This window comes from Dermacentor albipictus, chromosome 4, assembly GCF_038994185.2.
Source record: "Dermacentor albipictus isolate Rhodes 1998 colony chromosome 4, USDA_Dalb.pri_finalv2, whole genome shotgun sequence".
NCBI lineage: Eukaryota > Metazoa > Arthropoda > Arachnida > Ixodida > Ixodidae > Dermacentor > Dermacentor albipictus.
Genome location: NC_091824.1, coordinates 107,952,545 through 107,966,736, shown reverse-complemented (window position 1 = coordinate 107,966,736; position 14,192 = coordinate 107,952,545). Strand labels below are relative to the sequence as shown.

At 47.8% G+C, this 14,192-nt stretch overlaps 2 protein-coding genes across 5 annotated transcripts in view; one reads left to right on the top strand and one right to left on the bottom strand.

Annotated features, from left to right (window-relative positions):
* Positions 1 to 13,106, top strand: part of LOC139059235 (uncharacterized) — a 48,476-nt gene extending 35,370 nt beyond the window's left edge. Inside the window, exons 1-4 of one of the 3 annotated variants that reach the window (XM_070537378.1) lie at positions 7,827 to 7,949; positions 8,109 to 8,306; positions 9,201 to 9,654; positions 10,970 to 13,106. In XM_070537378.1, coding sequence (XP_070393479.1) covers positions 9,221 to 9,654; positions 10,970 to 11,714 — 1,179 coding nt within the window. In that variant the 5' untranslated portion in view covers positions 7,827 to 7,949; positions 8,109 to 8,306; positions 9,201 to 9,220 and the 3' untranslated portion in view covers positions 11,715 to 13,106. Of the gene's footprint in view, positions 1 to 7,826; positions 7,950 to 8,108; positions 8,307 to 9,158; positions 9,655 to 10,969 lie in introns of those variants that run through there. The other 2 variants (XM_070537377.1, XM_070537379.1) reach the window with 2 other exon arrangements.
* Positions 1 to 14,192, bottom strand: part of LOC139059236 (RNA-binding protein 42) — a 140,051-nt gene that overhangs the window by 101,665 nt on the left and 24,194 nt on the right. The window lies entirely within an intron of this gene.

The window sequence follows — 14,192 nt, the reverse complement described above, 5'->3', positions numbered from 1 at the left end:
GGCATAATCGACACTTAATAAGTTCACAAGAAGACCCATACGACTGGAACTTATTTATATACTGCCACACGAAACGATCAAATGCGAATACAAGTACTTTTAAAAAGGTTATCCTGGTACGAGTACATGCCTCGATCAAATCACTCATGGTTTAGCGTCGTCCACTGCAAGACGAAGGCCAGTCCCAGCGACCTCCGGTTAGCCGTGTCTTGCGCTAGCTGATTCCAAATTTCCTCCAAATTGATTCCAAATTGATTACAAATTGATCCCAAATTGATTCCAAATTGATTCCTTGCGCCTCCAAATTTCCTAATTTTATCACCCTACCTAGTTTTCTGTCATCCTCGACTGCGCTTCCCTGTCTTTAGCACCCATTCTGCAACTCTATAACAGCCCACCGGGTTACATCTGCCCTACACATTGCATGGCCTACCCAGCTCCATTCCTTTCTCTTAATGCCGACTAGAATATCGGCTATCCTCGTGTGTTCTTTATTCCACACTCTGGTGGTGCCCTCCGCTCTCCGGTGATGCATTTACAGCGCCCACCAGATGGCCGCGTTGTCAGCCCCGAGCATTCCCCGCTTAAATCAATGCGCTGATATCTACTATAGCGCATCGAACGATCTCGACTGAAGCCACCGGAAGTAAGCAGCCGTGTCCAGTAAGTCACTGTTCCGCGACATTGCAACGTCACTTCGAGTGCACGGCATTTCTTCTCTTCGTCCCCTAAAGGGCCCGCTTGTTTTGCCGTAAACTAACTAAGCAGGCCGGAGCAATCTTTTGGGAAGACGTCCTGAATCGGCCATCGCCGCGCCAACAGCGTCGCTAAGTGGAGTGCACTAGAAACGCTAATGATTGAGAAAACGTGTTGTGTACGAAAAAAAAAAGAAAGAAAGAAAGGAAGAAAGAACGAACGAAAGAAAGAAAGAAAGAAAGAAAGAAAGAAAGAAAGAAAGAAAGAAAGAAAGAAAGAAAGAAAGAAAGAAAGAAAGAAATCGCGTGCAGGTTCAGATTATCGTAAAAGCTCTTATCGGACATGGAAAGGTAACAACACCCCTAAAGCGCAGAAAACCCCGAAGAAAATTAGCGACGCCCGCAATATTATCCGACCGTGCACACTAGCAAGCGCAAAGTGCGCCCTGCTTAAGCAGCGCCGCACGACGTCGAACTTCCGGTGGCTTCGCCTGCGAGCGGCTCGGCGAGCGGGGAAGCGGCATCCAGCGAAACATTGTGCAGATCAGTGAGACGATGCGTTACTGTTGGCTACGTTGCCGAGGAACTCGGAAACAGCGTGACGCGAAAATGACGCTGAGAGGAAGTGACCTCGGCTAAATGAATATTTTTTTTCGTGACGTCCACTTCCGCCTTCGTACCCAATACGAGCGCAAGGAAAGCGATACTTCCTAGTTTTCAACCACAAAAAAAAGGAAAAAAGAGAAATTCCATACGACCTCTGAAGAAGAGGCAGCCGCCATATCAGTGGCAATGACCCCCGCCGCAAATGTAGCAACCGCTTAGCTTCGCATCGCCTTTACAATGAGCCATACACAAATTAAACAACAGGACTCGCCCACATTGCAAAGCGAAAGACCCGCCTACACTGCCACGCGTCCCATTAGAAAACGATCCCAATTCAAATCTGCCTCTCTTAATTTGCTGATGGTGCAACAAAAAGGCCCAAAGGTCGTCAGAAGCTGCTCCCACGCATGCCATCAGTTTTCGTGCTCGCCAAAGGCTACGTACAAGATTGCCATATCAACGCAAGGCAGCAAAACAAAAAAAGACATAAAGAACATACAGCAGTATGGCAACAGAACCCGCCGCGCTTCTGAAACATCACACGCTCGATTAGACGAAAACTCGAAAATTCAAAGCGATATATTTAGTTTCCGTGTAGGCGTGCGTGTATATATGAGTACGCGCGTGCGTCCATGCGTGCGTGTGTTAGGTTTCTCTGTTGTACACTCTAAGAACAAATGTGTTGACGCCAACTCCTTCGTGCGGGAGTGAGATACATCTTATCCCAATATGCTTAATGTTCCTTTGAACGTGCCCAATCAAAGTGAACGTACGCCCTCCATCGGAGGTACGAGAAGTCTAAAAAAGTTCAGTTCATAAAAGAGAGACAATACTGATATTTGCTCAGAAATATTCGGTGTTGTAGAGTGTATACAGCAGTGTGTCACGTTGCAAAAAGCCCATTAAACCACGGACTACGCTGCGCTACGGCTACACCCGTGGCCTTACGTCACTGTAATTATGTAGATACGAGGTATGAGCACCGAAAGCCGCAGCTTTCCGCGTCAAGCGCGAGCCGTGCTTTTTTCACGCCCTTCATTCTAACCGAGTAACTTTGTCGAACGAGGAGCACGATGAGCACGATGAGCACGATTACAGTAACAGGAACAAAAGAAACCCGCGCTCGACCATGGACGTGCACTTCAACCGGGGGGGGGGGGGGGGGTAGGGCAAGGGAGGGTCAGAGTGCCGAGTGTAAGGAAACAACTAAACATTCATTCCAAACAGAGAGATCGCGCGGTTGACGTCTGTCCTATAGCTTGTCGCACTCCGATGAAAACTTCATTACACTAAACGCGCAAACTGTCACGCGCGCGAAGTCATTAGTGTAACGCTGCGGGACGATTTGCGTCTGTAATAGATCCGTGATGTCACACCTTAAATTTGTAAATAACGGGCTATTTCACCCCACTCGACGACTCCGGCTGGCGGCTATGTAGCCGCACCGCCCTCTTCAAACCGAAGGCAAATCCACAAAACAGCGCTCCGGCAAGAGAAGGCTAGCAAACAGCACTAAATCTATAAGGGGTCGAGCGCTGCTGCGCTGTCATTATCGGATTAATGAAACCGGAAACAGGACAAGCGGACAGAGAGGTGGAGACTGCATTCACAAAGTGCGCCGCAATGCGGCACGCAACGCTCGACGCCTCAGTGGCAACGAGGACAAAAAAAGAAAACCTCTCGACGACGAGGCATGTTCTGCATATGTCCCATTAAACGTTGCAACTTTGGAGCGTGAAGAAAGACATGCGTTACGCGCATAACGCACTTCCAAAAGAGAGACATAACCGGAGCCCCGTGATCACAAAAAGGTAGAATTATTCGCAAGAGCAAATAACTGCGAATCCTGGTGCTGTACATATCATTAGCGGAGGCGGCCAGCCAATGGTACAGAGCCCTTACGAACGAAGAGCTCGGTGAATTGAACACGAGATCTACGTCCATATTTAACAGGGATTCTTTCTTTCTTTGATTTCTTTGAGAAGGATTCTTTCCTTCTTTGTCCCTTGTTTTTGTGCGGTTACATGATGCATTCCAATCTACGTCCACGCCTTCTTCGCTAACAGTCAAAATGTGTGGATATTGTTAGCAAATATGGGTGAGTGTTATGAGGTACCGCAGACTCAAGTTCACTGCCATGTGTACCCCCTCTTGCAGCACACATTAGCCTCGCAGGTAAATTTTATACCTGCAAATGAGGGAAGTCTGACTTCCTTTTAGACTCCACGCAACACTCTATATATGTTGCTCTACGCCTACGAAGGAGCACCACTGCGATGGGACTGTACACACGGACCTTTTGTTTTTATTTTTTTACAGCGAAGCTGTCTAAGGCTAGGATCTGGCGGATCGCGTCCGCGCGTAGACAAATTTTTCATACGTGTACCGATCCCGAAGATAGTGGACTACCGGGCCGACCCGGCCGCGGCGGAGGTTACGCAGGCGTTAAGCATTCCTCATACGTGGGCCGATCCCGAAGATAGTGCAATACCGGGCCGACCCCCGGCGGAGGCGCAGTTCGCCATCAAGGGGCCCAATACACAGCTTCGCTGGTCATCCTTCTTCACAGAATGGAAAGGCACTGATGTTTTTTTCTTCACTTTTTCGTTGTGACTAAATATACGCAGACTCTTACGGCGAGTTTGTAAGCATCAAAATGGTCGTACAGACGTTTTATGGCGCTTAAAGTTGGAAAGACGATCCCGTATAGAAGTGTCCACAAACACTGCACCTGAAATTGCACCACCGGCGGCTTCTCCGACGCATACCACTGCCCTTCATAGAGGGCGATGTTAAAGCGTTCGGGTATTGCGGGATTGTCTAATAGTTTCCTAAAGCATGGCGATATCGTGCTCAAGTGTCAGCAATCTGCGAATTCACTCTCTTTTTTTTTTGTTTTCATGCTGGCATTTCTTTCTTCAATATTCTTCGTTTTTTTGCGTCTCCACTATGCCTAACCAACTGTTCAAGCCATCGCAACACACACGTAGGAAACAAGGGATGGAATATTGCTCATGAACGAGAGACTACACCCCACTCCTCCACGCGTATCCCTAAACCCCACAAAAAGAAAGTGCTTCTCCCGCTTGACAGGTCGATCACACGGGGGCCAAGACGACCTTAATTACCCCTTGCGGTCTTGTGGTCGTCCACAACCTCCTGCCCTTCGGTTTGTCCTCTCTTCGTCCATCCCTTTGTGTCAGCTCGGGGAATAAAAGGGGTGACGCTGTTTCGGAGAAGAGGGCAATTATGTCGCATGGGGACGCCCGCTTGATCGCCTCTCACACCTGACAGGTCGACATCCAGGCTTACCATAACAGACTTTTCTGGGACGAGGCAAACAATCTTGTCATGGGGACGTACGCCTGAATGTATCTCACACTTGACAGATCGACCATAACAGCCGACAGTTATTGTTCCGCACTAACACGTCTGCTGGCTGCCATCAGGCGAAAACGCCGAGGGGTTCTTGATGTGGACAAGCGGTTATCCTATACGACAAGTCGAGGTCACATGTAGCAGTCACAACCACCGATAACGTACGGTTATCTCACTGGGAGAGTCTCGACCATCCACCATACTGTCCGCGGACCTCGCCCCTTGTGGTTTCCACGTTTTCAGTCCGCTGAAAAAGTTCCTGACAGGACAGTGATTCACGTGCAACCATGAAGCCAAGACAGCAGTCCGACGGTGATTCCGCAGTCACAGCGGCATCTGAAATTTAGTGCTGCGATCGGACAAGTGCTGAAACGGTGCGGCGACTATGTGGAAAAATAGTGAAAAGTAGGTAGAATAGTATGTATATTTGTAATTACATACATGCACCTTCTTTTGGCTAATAAAAAAGAGGGACAAAGGCTTTCTGATTCGCCCACGTATGATACAGCGATCGTGCATTACAGCCCCCCACGGCTTACAATCGCCGAGGTTGCCGGTCTATTTCGTTGCCGCTGGTGCTATAGCTTAACTTCCTCAAATATCTTTTGACCGCACACCAGGGAAGACAAGGAAATAGAAACAGAGAATTCAAGAGGTAGATAATATTCTTCAGACAGAGAACGCGGAAACACTCTGCAATCATCGCCAACCGCTTTTCTTTATTTAATTTTTGGTCCGCTATCACACTTCTTCCGAAGTGTTCTCCTTAAAATTCGCAGGAACACTCGGTCTGGCGGAGGCGATGCATTCATATGACCGTAATGAAAAGAACCCATGAAAAAAACTGCGCAGCAGAAGACATTGGCTTCAACAATTCCCATATTTCCCAATATGCTAATTTTTAATGCTAATTTCATCTTTTTTTCACCAAAAGATGAAAAAAAATAAGAAAACGTCAGAATACTCGTAACGTGATTTGCATACCTATTGATTAAGCCCACTCGCATTAATGGGAATATCTGCTTATATGGCAAGTTTTGTAGTTTCAGAAGCAGCGTGGAGTAAAAACTGCGAATGACTACCGCTACAAAACTGAGAACAGGAAAGTACGTATACGCGGCTCTTAACACTGAATTCAAATGTTCGCCTGCATGGCGATCGAGGAGGATCACCCGCGGCGCAGTACACGAAGGATGTAATGGAAGCAAGTAATGGATAAGGCGTGCCCACAGTATGGAGCGATTGCGCTAAACTCCACGACTCTTCAACCGTCAACTCGCTCGCGCGCACATAAGAAGGCGCTGTCGGTTCCTTTTTAGGAATGGCAAAGTGGAAAAACGTGCGTGCGTGTGTGTGCGTGCGTGCGTGTGTGTAGACCACCGTCAGTCGCACTTCGCTTCTCAAAGAGGCAGGCCGTGTGTCGAGTGAGCTCTTGAGCAACACTTTGCAATGTGGTGAACGCGGTTTAAATCATGGATTCGGGACGTCAAAGAGGTGCGACGTAATGCTCACGCATTTCTCTCGCATTTACCGCTAAATCGCCCCTGAATTTTTTTTTTTATCGGTCTTTCAGCACTTGTTCTTTGAGTGCGGCGGATTACGGCAACATTCTAAATTGTTTTTTTACGTATTTCTTTATCGTGTCCAGTTATGACTCATTAAATGATACATTCATGTACACTTAATGAGTTAGTCTAATCTCTTGCGTGATCTTGCATGCGGAAAGAGAAATCGAAAAATGCGTTCGCAAAAACGTATAAAGGATATATGTAAGGCGCGCATATACCGTATTTCGGTCAGCATAAGCACGCTGCGATCGAACTGTACTTTCTTCAAGAATCCAGGGGGGCCTCTGTTGCTCCCAATGATAAACGATAGTTTTTTTACGCACGTAATTTTCTACAGCCTACACTCTGATCACGGTAGCAGTTCAGGTGATTGATCGATATACGTCGAAACAGTAAGGCTTGCCTAAAGGCATTTAACCGCCCACGAAAATCTTACACCAGTTGATGTCACTGTTGGACCCGACAAGAAACTACAAAAACACGAAAACCAGTTTGCTGTTACAGTTACTTAAAGCAAAAGCATAGACGCTGCCCTTAAATATGGACATGCGCAAGTCAACATACGCGGCCGTGAAGAGAGAGCATTGTTTTTTTTTTTTTACTGAAATGAAAATACACGAAAGAGGTGCTCTGTGATCGACCTATGATGGTGACGACTACTCCTTTTCACATAAAAGTAACAACAATAAACATATTATAAGTTAAAAGCACTAAGTTATATGTTCGAAAAGTTTAGAGCACAGTTTTCTAGAAACCATAAAGTTCGCACACAATCCTGCGCACACACGAACACGATATGAAATGACTACAGTAATTTCATATGAACACTTTTTTCTTTCTTTTTTTTTGCGTTGATTTCGCACCACCGGGGCGTTGTGTTGCATTCAGTGTCCGCACAGTCCGGGCATGCATCAATACATATTGGTTCTACGCCGTCCCGTTCTGACGGGCATAGCACCTACAGGGTCCCTCCCCAAAAGAACGAATAAGCTTTCCAACGGATAAGCTTACAACGAATAAGCTTTCCAACGGATAAGCTTACAACGAATAAGCTTTACAACGCCGACGCGCATGCCCGCTCGACGCCTGCCGATCGCCTGTATATGTACAGACGATCGGCAGGCTTTGATACACGTTTCAAAGAGCGTTCTCCGAGTGTAGAAAAGTTGCTTGGGTCATGGAGCAAGGCGTCATTACTGCGATCTGGTCTAACTGTCTTAATAAACTTCCTTAATGAAAGCAACATCGTATCCATGTACTAACATTTATCGTATCATTCTTTCTTTGTCTGCGTGTGTTTTCTTTTTCATTATTATGCGAGTGATTTGTGTTCAATTGCAGAAACTACAGAACGTGCCATCTCGCGTCCCCTCCCCCGATACATTTACTGATTGGGCGCGTTTGCGAAATGTGCTTTTATTGCCGGAACGTTCATCGTATCACCTCACGTCACCTGTCAACGTTTCCAATTTCATCTAAGTCATTCACACTCACGTGAGGTCGCCACAAGCACTGCTTGCTCTAGCCTACCACTTCCGGCAGTCATGGGGTGCACGACCCTCCACCAATTTCAACTACGTTATTTCAGCATACGGACCAAGTTATGAAAACCTACCCTGCATTTATGCTCGTTTCCACCCGATAAAGCATAGGCGCCACCCTCTTTCAAGAAATTTCGACTCATCCATTGCACCCGAACAGAGTAAATAGCCATTACTGGCACGCACAACGCAAATATCGATGATAGCTTCCGCAGAGCCTCTGCATCAATAATTCGGCGTCCGTGATCTTCCGTTACAGGTATAGCGCATCACGAAACCCGCTTTCTTTTTTTCTTTTTTTGCTTCCATGGGCGTTTCAGAGACCGCGAGAGCAAGGCCCCCTGGAAACAACACCAAACGTAATCTATACCACGCCAGCAACGCAACCGTAGCTTGAGCACAGGCTTTCCAGAGGCCTACTGTCCTCGTGTGCCACGAAAACGTGCTGAGGAGGCGGCAGAAGTCCGGCTTCACGAATCCCTCCTGTTCGCCACGTCAAGTGCAACCCACGCAGTCACGTGAGTATACAAATTCCGTTCTTTCAATCTCGCTTTTGTTTTTTATTTCCGCGAATATAGTAAATCTGGCTACTGTATTATTTGGAAAGAGAAATAGTGTTTGAAATTAGAGCGCATCGCAAGTTGAATTCTGGCCAGCAAATCGCTCTTTAATCGTTATGTTCTGCGCATTGCGTTGATAATACTGCTGTTATAAAGACTTCTCCAGTTTCTGCGAATCCACTCGCGGTACTGTAACGAGCACGCTTTGCTGTAAATGGAGTTCTTCAATAACCCAGTATCGAAACAATACTATACGGTCTCTGCGCTCTGATAAACACCACGACCTAGCGCATTTCGCGTCTATAGGCTATGTGCGTGCTTGTATACTTCACTTCTGCGCAGTCTGAGGCGTCCGTCGCACTTTTACGATGTCGGCCGACGGCGACCAATATTTCGAGAACGGCGCCATGCTTTTAATCACACGTTTTTTTTTCTTTTCTTTTGCGACTAAAACATTAGTAGGCACATAACAGACGTTCAGAGAGATTATCAAAAGCGTTATCTAAAGCTACAGTATAGGCCTCAACATATGCATTCAATGTTTCCCAAAACATTCTGCTTTGAGCCCTCAGTGCGCAAGTTTTCACAGAAAGGGAGCCTATAGAAAGAAGCGGGCAGTGCATGCACTGTCCCTTACAGCTCGTTCCTCTGAAAACTTTTGCGCTGCAAACTCAAAGCGCCAGAGTACTGTATCAGGGCCAGTTGGTGCATCGCTGAATCAGGAAAGGGCGACGGTTCCAAGTGCCCTGCGCGTGCGTGTGTCTTTCGATTCCTCCTCCCGTCTTCTGAGCCGTTCGTTACTGGTTCAAGGCGGAGTGCAACATCGGTCTGCTCGATCCCCGAACAACGCAGAGACCGGGCATCCCGTGCCGATGGTTCCAAGGGGCGGCGCGTTCGCGGTGCTGGCACTCGCACTGTGCGCCTGCAGCTCCAGCCTACGCGCGACGACGGCCGCAGCCAGCCTGGGCGGCGTGCCGGCGGCTGCCATGGCCGTGAGGCTGGGCCCCGGCGCCGAAGTGCGGCGGCCAGCGGACACCGGCGGCGGCGGCGGGGCGCCCAGCTCTGCCAGCAAGCGCTACGAGTCGCACACGCCCGTGCTCCTGTCGGCGCTGCATGCGCCCGACAGCGCACACCAGCGCATGATGCTCGTCGATCTGTCCGCGCTGCACCACCACCAGGAGCCTGCGGTGGGCTTCCAGCCGGACGACTACTACGGATCCTCCTCTTCGTCGAACTCTATGTCGTCAGCGGACTACGGCGACACGTGGGAGGACAATAGCCTCGGCGCCGACGACAGGATCTACAGGTCCGAGCGAGCGCGATGCGTGCGACGAGATTTGCTCCACTGTAATTTGTCCACGTTCGCCTACTACTAAGTCTTCTAACCTTGTTCTTTATGTGCGATGTCATTGTGGGGCTGCGAAACGTGTAGGGGACCTTGCGCAGATGATTTTGCACGTAAGATAAGGCACTCACAAATCGCTCTCTACGTCCCAACGAAGGGACCTTTCTAGGGATAGATCCGTGGGCGCCGTTATATAAACGCGAGAGCGCTAAGGGTACCGTGTCGGCGTCGGCGGCGTTGTCCGTTAGAGGAAAATAAACCTGAAACACGCTGGCCCTCCGCGTGACGCATAGGCGTTACTGAACTAAGTCAATTTCTCAAAGTAAAATGCGTCAGAAAATTCGTCAAGTACGACTTATACACAACCTACAGATATGATAGCACCAGATTGGAATTTGAATATACGTAAAAACATCATTCTGTTACGCGGAAACTCAAGCACACTCCCCTTTTCCAGCTGACGTTTTAGGTCTGTCTTAGTAGGAGCGGCGCACGCCTCCGCGCTCGCCTGATGCTCGCCTCCGCGCATCTGCAGCAGCGGTGGCGCCCACCATAGGGGAAGGGGGGAGGTGAAAAAAGAGAACCAGAAAGCTCGCCTTCGTGCGTACCGTTCGTCGGCAGCGTTTCTAGGAAAAACATTACGAATACATAAGCAACAGTTGCCGGGAAGCGTTAGAAGCAGTCAGGGATCGTTGAATGCTATCGCCTTCCACTCTTAACGGCGAAACTTAAGCATCCTCCAATTTTCGAATGCTTGATAGAAGCAAACGCGCGTTTGAAGAAAAAGGCCGAGTTTCCACTTCACTTCACTGAAAACTTTCAATATCTTCTCCACGTAGTGATTACAATGATTCAATCTAGTGAATTTTGTCTGGGGTTGGTGTCACGTATTTGACCGGGGAGGCGGCTGGGCATGCGGATGCTGGCGCACGCCTTCTTATGCCAGGTATCGTTGTACACAGGAATTTGGAGGGAGGTGGGGCACGTGCCAGTTGTGCGCTCCCCCTGGCTACGCTTCTGATTCCATAAGCGCTTTATTAAAATCACATGCCCCAATGTAAGCCTTTACGGCCACAACAGCTACAGCCAACGGAGCACACATCCATGTCCATGTATCAACCATAATATACAACCATAATAAGCAATGTTCTGCAAAGACATCCAAACATACTTTCGTGCTGAAGCCCTAGCATGATGTCCAAATAGCAAAACCCGCCCATACAACAAACAGGTGCTGGAAATTTGCCGCGCCTTATTATTATTATTATTTCCGCAGACGACACCAGCCTCACGAGGAGATGCACAACGACATCGGCGACAGCGACCAGCTGCTGATGCCGTTCCTGCCGGAGAACACAGTGGGCCTACACTACACCGGCTTCCCGTTCATCGAGGACGCGCTCCACCTGCAGCGACAGAGCAGCCGCGAGGACGCCTTCAGCGACTACCTGCGCGCGCTCATTGCCAGACGAGACCGGAAGCGCAGCGTCTTCCTCTCGCAGAGCTGGCAGCCCGGAGGCCACCCGGGCCCTTCCGTGCCACGAAGGCTGCAACAAACGCCACTGCAGCAGCAGCAGCAGCCCCGGCGAGTGTCTCAAGTGCGCACATCTGCATCCCCTGAACTGATGGGCCTGACAGACAGCAAGAGCAGCGAACTGCCCGTTCATCACCGCCACCACCCGGCCGTGCCGTTCATCTTCTCGTCCAAAGGCTGGCACCCCGGAGGTCGCAAGCGTAATTTCTTCTTCTCGCGAGGACGGGGTCCCAGTGGAAGACCGCTCACGCTGCGCGCCGACTACTTTAAGAAAAAGCCGCCCGCTGCGCACACTGGCGGCGGTGAAGATGTGAGCGGCAACGAGGCGTCGTCGTCGGGGCTCTCCGAGGACCGAGGCGTCATGGGCGGTGGTCACGGCAACTCGGACTCATCGCCCACTGTGAAGGCGACCGCCGCGCGGCATGGGCATCGACCATGCCGCACTAATTGCTGGCGCATACCACACCTGTTCGGGCCCTACTGGTAGAATGGAATGACCGCTTTGCCGCGCGGGCACCCGTCTCCTGGCCGCCTGTTCGCGGGGACGATGCTGACAATAAAGATGCCATGGTGAATGGCTCGCGGAAAGCGGCGTCGAGACAAAACGGCGGCTGATGTTCAGGTTTACAATCGGTACTTTACGCGAAATGGCTGTGAAACTTTGAAGCGCTGAACTGTATGCCAAATGTGACAGGTGATTTCAGAATGTTGCCATCAACAATAAGATGAGCAGAGCACCGGTAAGAAACTACTGTTGTGGTACCATGGAACATCAGCAACATAAATCACTGACATGCGCTAAATGGAAACGCACTAATGAGAATCGGGGAATGAGTCTTCAGCATCCTTTAAAAATGGGTCTCCCTGGCCACCTTGTGAAATTCAATTATAGGTGCATCACTGTGAAACTAGGAGTACAGCTTCGTTTAAAATAATCAAGAAATGCATCTATCCAGTTTATATTTTTATGTTGAAACTACAGCCAAGTATTGATTTGGGCTAGACAAAAAGAAAAATACTTTATAAGAAGCTAGTCAAATAAATGAAGAAGATATGCACAGTTAGCTTACAGTAAATACCTTTTTTTTTTCACAGTAGTGTGCAGATAGCCCTTTTGGATCTGGAAGCAAGTTTATCATGCCTTTAAGGATTAAAATCCATACTTCACCCTAATTTAGGCCATTCGAGCAACCCTAATTCAGGACATTAGGCCTCTGAAAGTTCAGCTATATTGTAACAAAAATTGACTTTCCTGAATTCAAAGCAATACATGATGAACAGTCCATTAAGACAACCATTCAACAAAAATAATGGTAGCTTTCTTCATTTTGAGCATAATTAACACGTGGTATATAACATGCCATAAGCCATATAACCATGTGACAGTTCATCCAGAGGAGTCGCCATTCAAAGAATATGCGCCCTAGTTCAATGATACTGTACCACAGAGTTTGGGGCGCATTAGAAATTTATGGCCAAAGTTCATGAGCAATCAAATGCCCCACAACAAAGACCAAGGACATGCAGTTGAACAAGGAGGAACCTCAGGATGTTTAAGACAGTGCTTACAAATGATTCCTACCCTTTAGTGTCTCATAATGTGATGTTATCGAATGCACAGAGCTCAAAAACGTGCCCACCACTAGAGCAATGACGCCAGTTCTCAAAAACAACAGCAAGAATGCTGCTGCAAGCAGATACGTTTACAAGCCCTTAGGTATTCATGCTTTTCTCAATATTTCTTGCTCTGTGTCTCTACCTCTTGAATCCACACTTCCATTATCCCTAATGTGTTGATTAGCACAGACTTTGTGCTCCATGTCGTCAATGTTACATGAACCTGTAATAAAGTATGATTCACCGTTTTAAAGCAACAAAAGGTGCCTTTGTTTGGGTGATCACACGAGCTGCTGCCAATGCGATCACTTTGTGTGCAATGGCAAGGTGAGTCATGAAACAAATTCAGATAGGATCAAATGATCAAAGGGAGATGTTAACAAGCACATTTGTGATGACGAAATAAAGAAACATAGGCTCTTTACAGGACAAGCATGCGCCCACTAATAAATATAACTTAGTGGAAGCAACAATAGCAACAATATCAATGGTCATCATGTTGAATGAGATGCCCCACAATCAGTTTCAATTTATATAAGGTGTCATCTTCTATACTGAAACAACTAGCAACCATCATGATCGGTGAAGAAATTACACAGGTGTATTGTGTTCAATCAGGTATGATGGAGGACTTGCTTGTTTTTCTTTTTCTTTAAAGCAGCAACAAGAACCTCAATAAAAGAGGACTTGAATACTACAAGCCTGCCCTGCACTACAGTATAAATGCCTACTTTAAGAGAGGCACAAAGTAGATATGATGTTGAACATCAAGCAAAATCCACGCCAAGGATGCCAGCCAACCAGCAAATTCGAATACCCCCGCCCCCCAGCACATGGATACGATACTGTTACAATGTCTATACTGGTGATTCAAGATACCATCAAGTGGCTGCTTCACCTGAAGGGCAAAGCACTGAAAGAGATATTAAAGTATAGCATTGCACTTGAACTCCTTGGAAGGTGTTCCAACTACTATATACATGGGTGCTCCAAAATTTCTGGCACCCTTGAAAGCTTTAACAGGCCATGTGGGACACGTAATTGCATCGCAAAGGTGCCACTGCTTCCCGTAAAGAGTGCCACCAATGAAATTAGATAATTTTCAGATTGTGAGCACTAATACTGCATTGCACTTTTTAAGTCTGAGAAGATTTAAGATAAGAGGCATGTACTCTGAAGGAATTGTTTCATTGCGTTTGCTTGTCTGCAGTAATTCTAAACAATTATGACGAATAATTCAGTCAAGAACATAAGGCCTGGGCCGCTATCTTGTACGCGTTTGAAAAGCTGATATCCGATTTTTTCTCATGCAATTGTCGAGGCTGCGCCAATATCGTGGTCTAGGCCA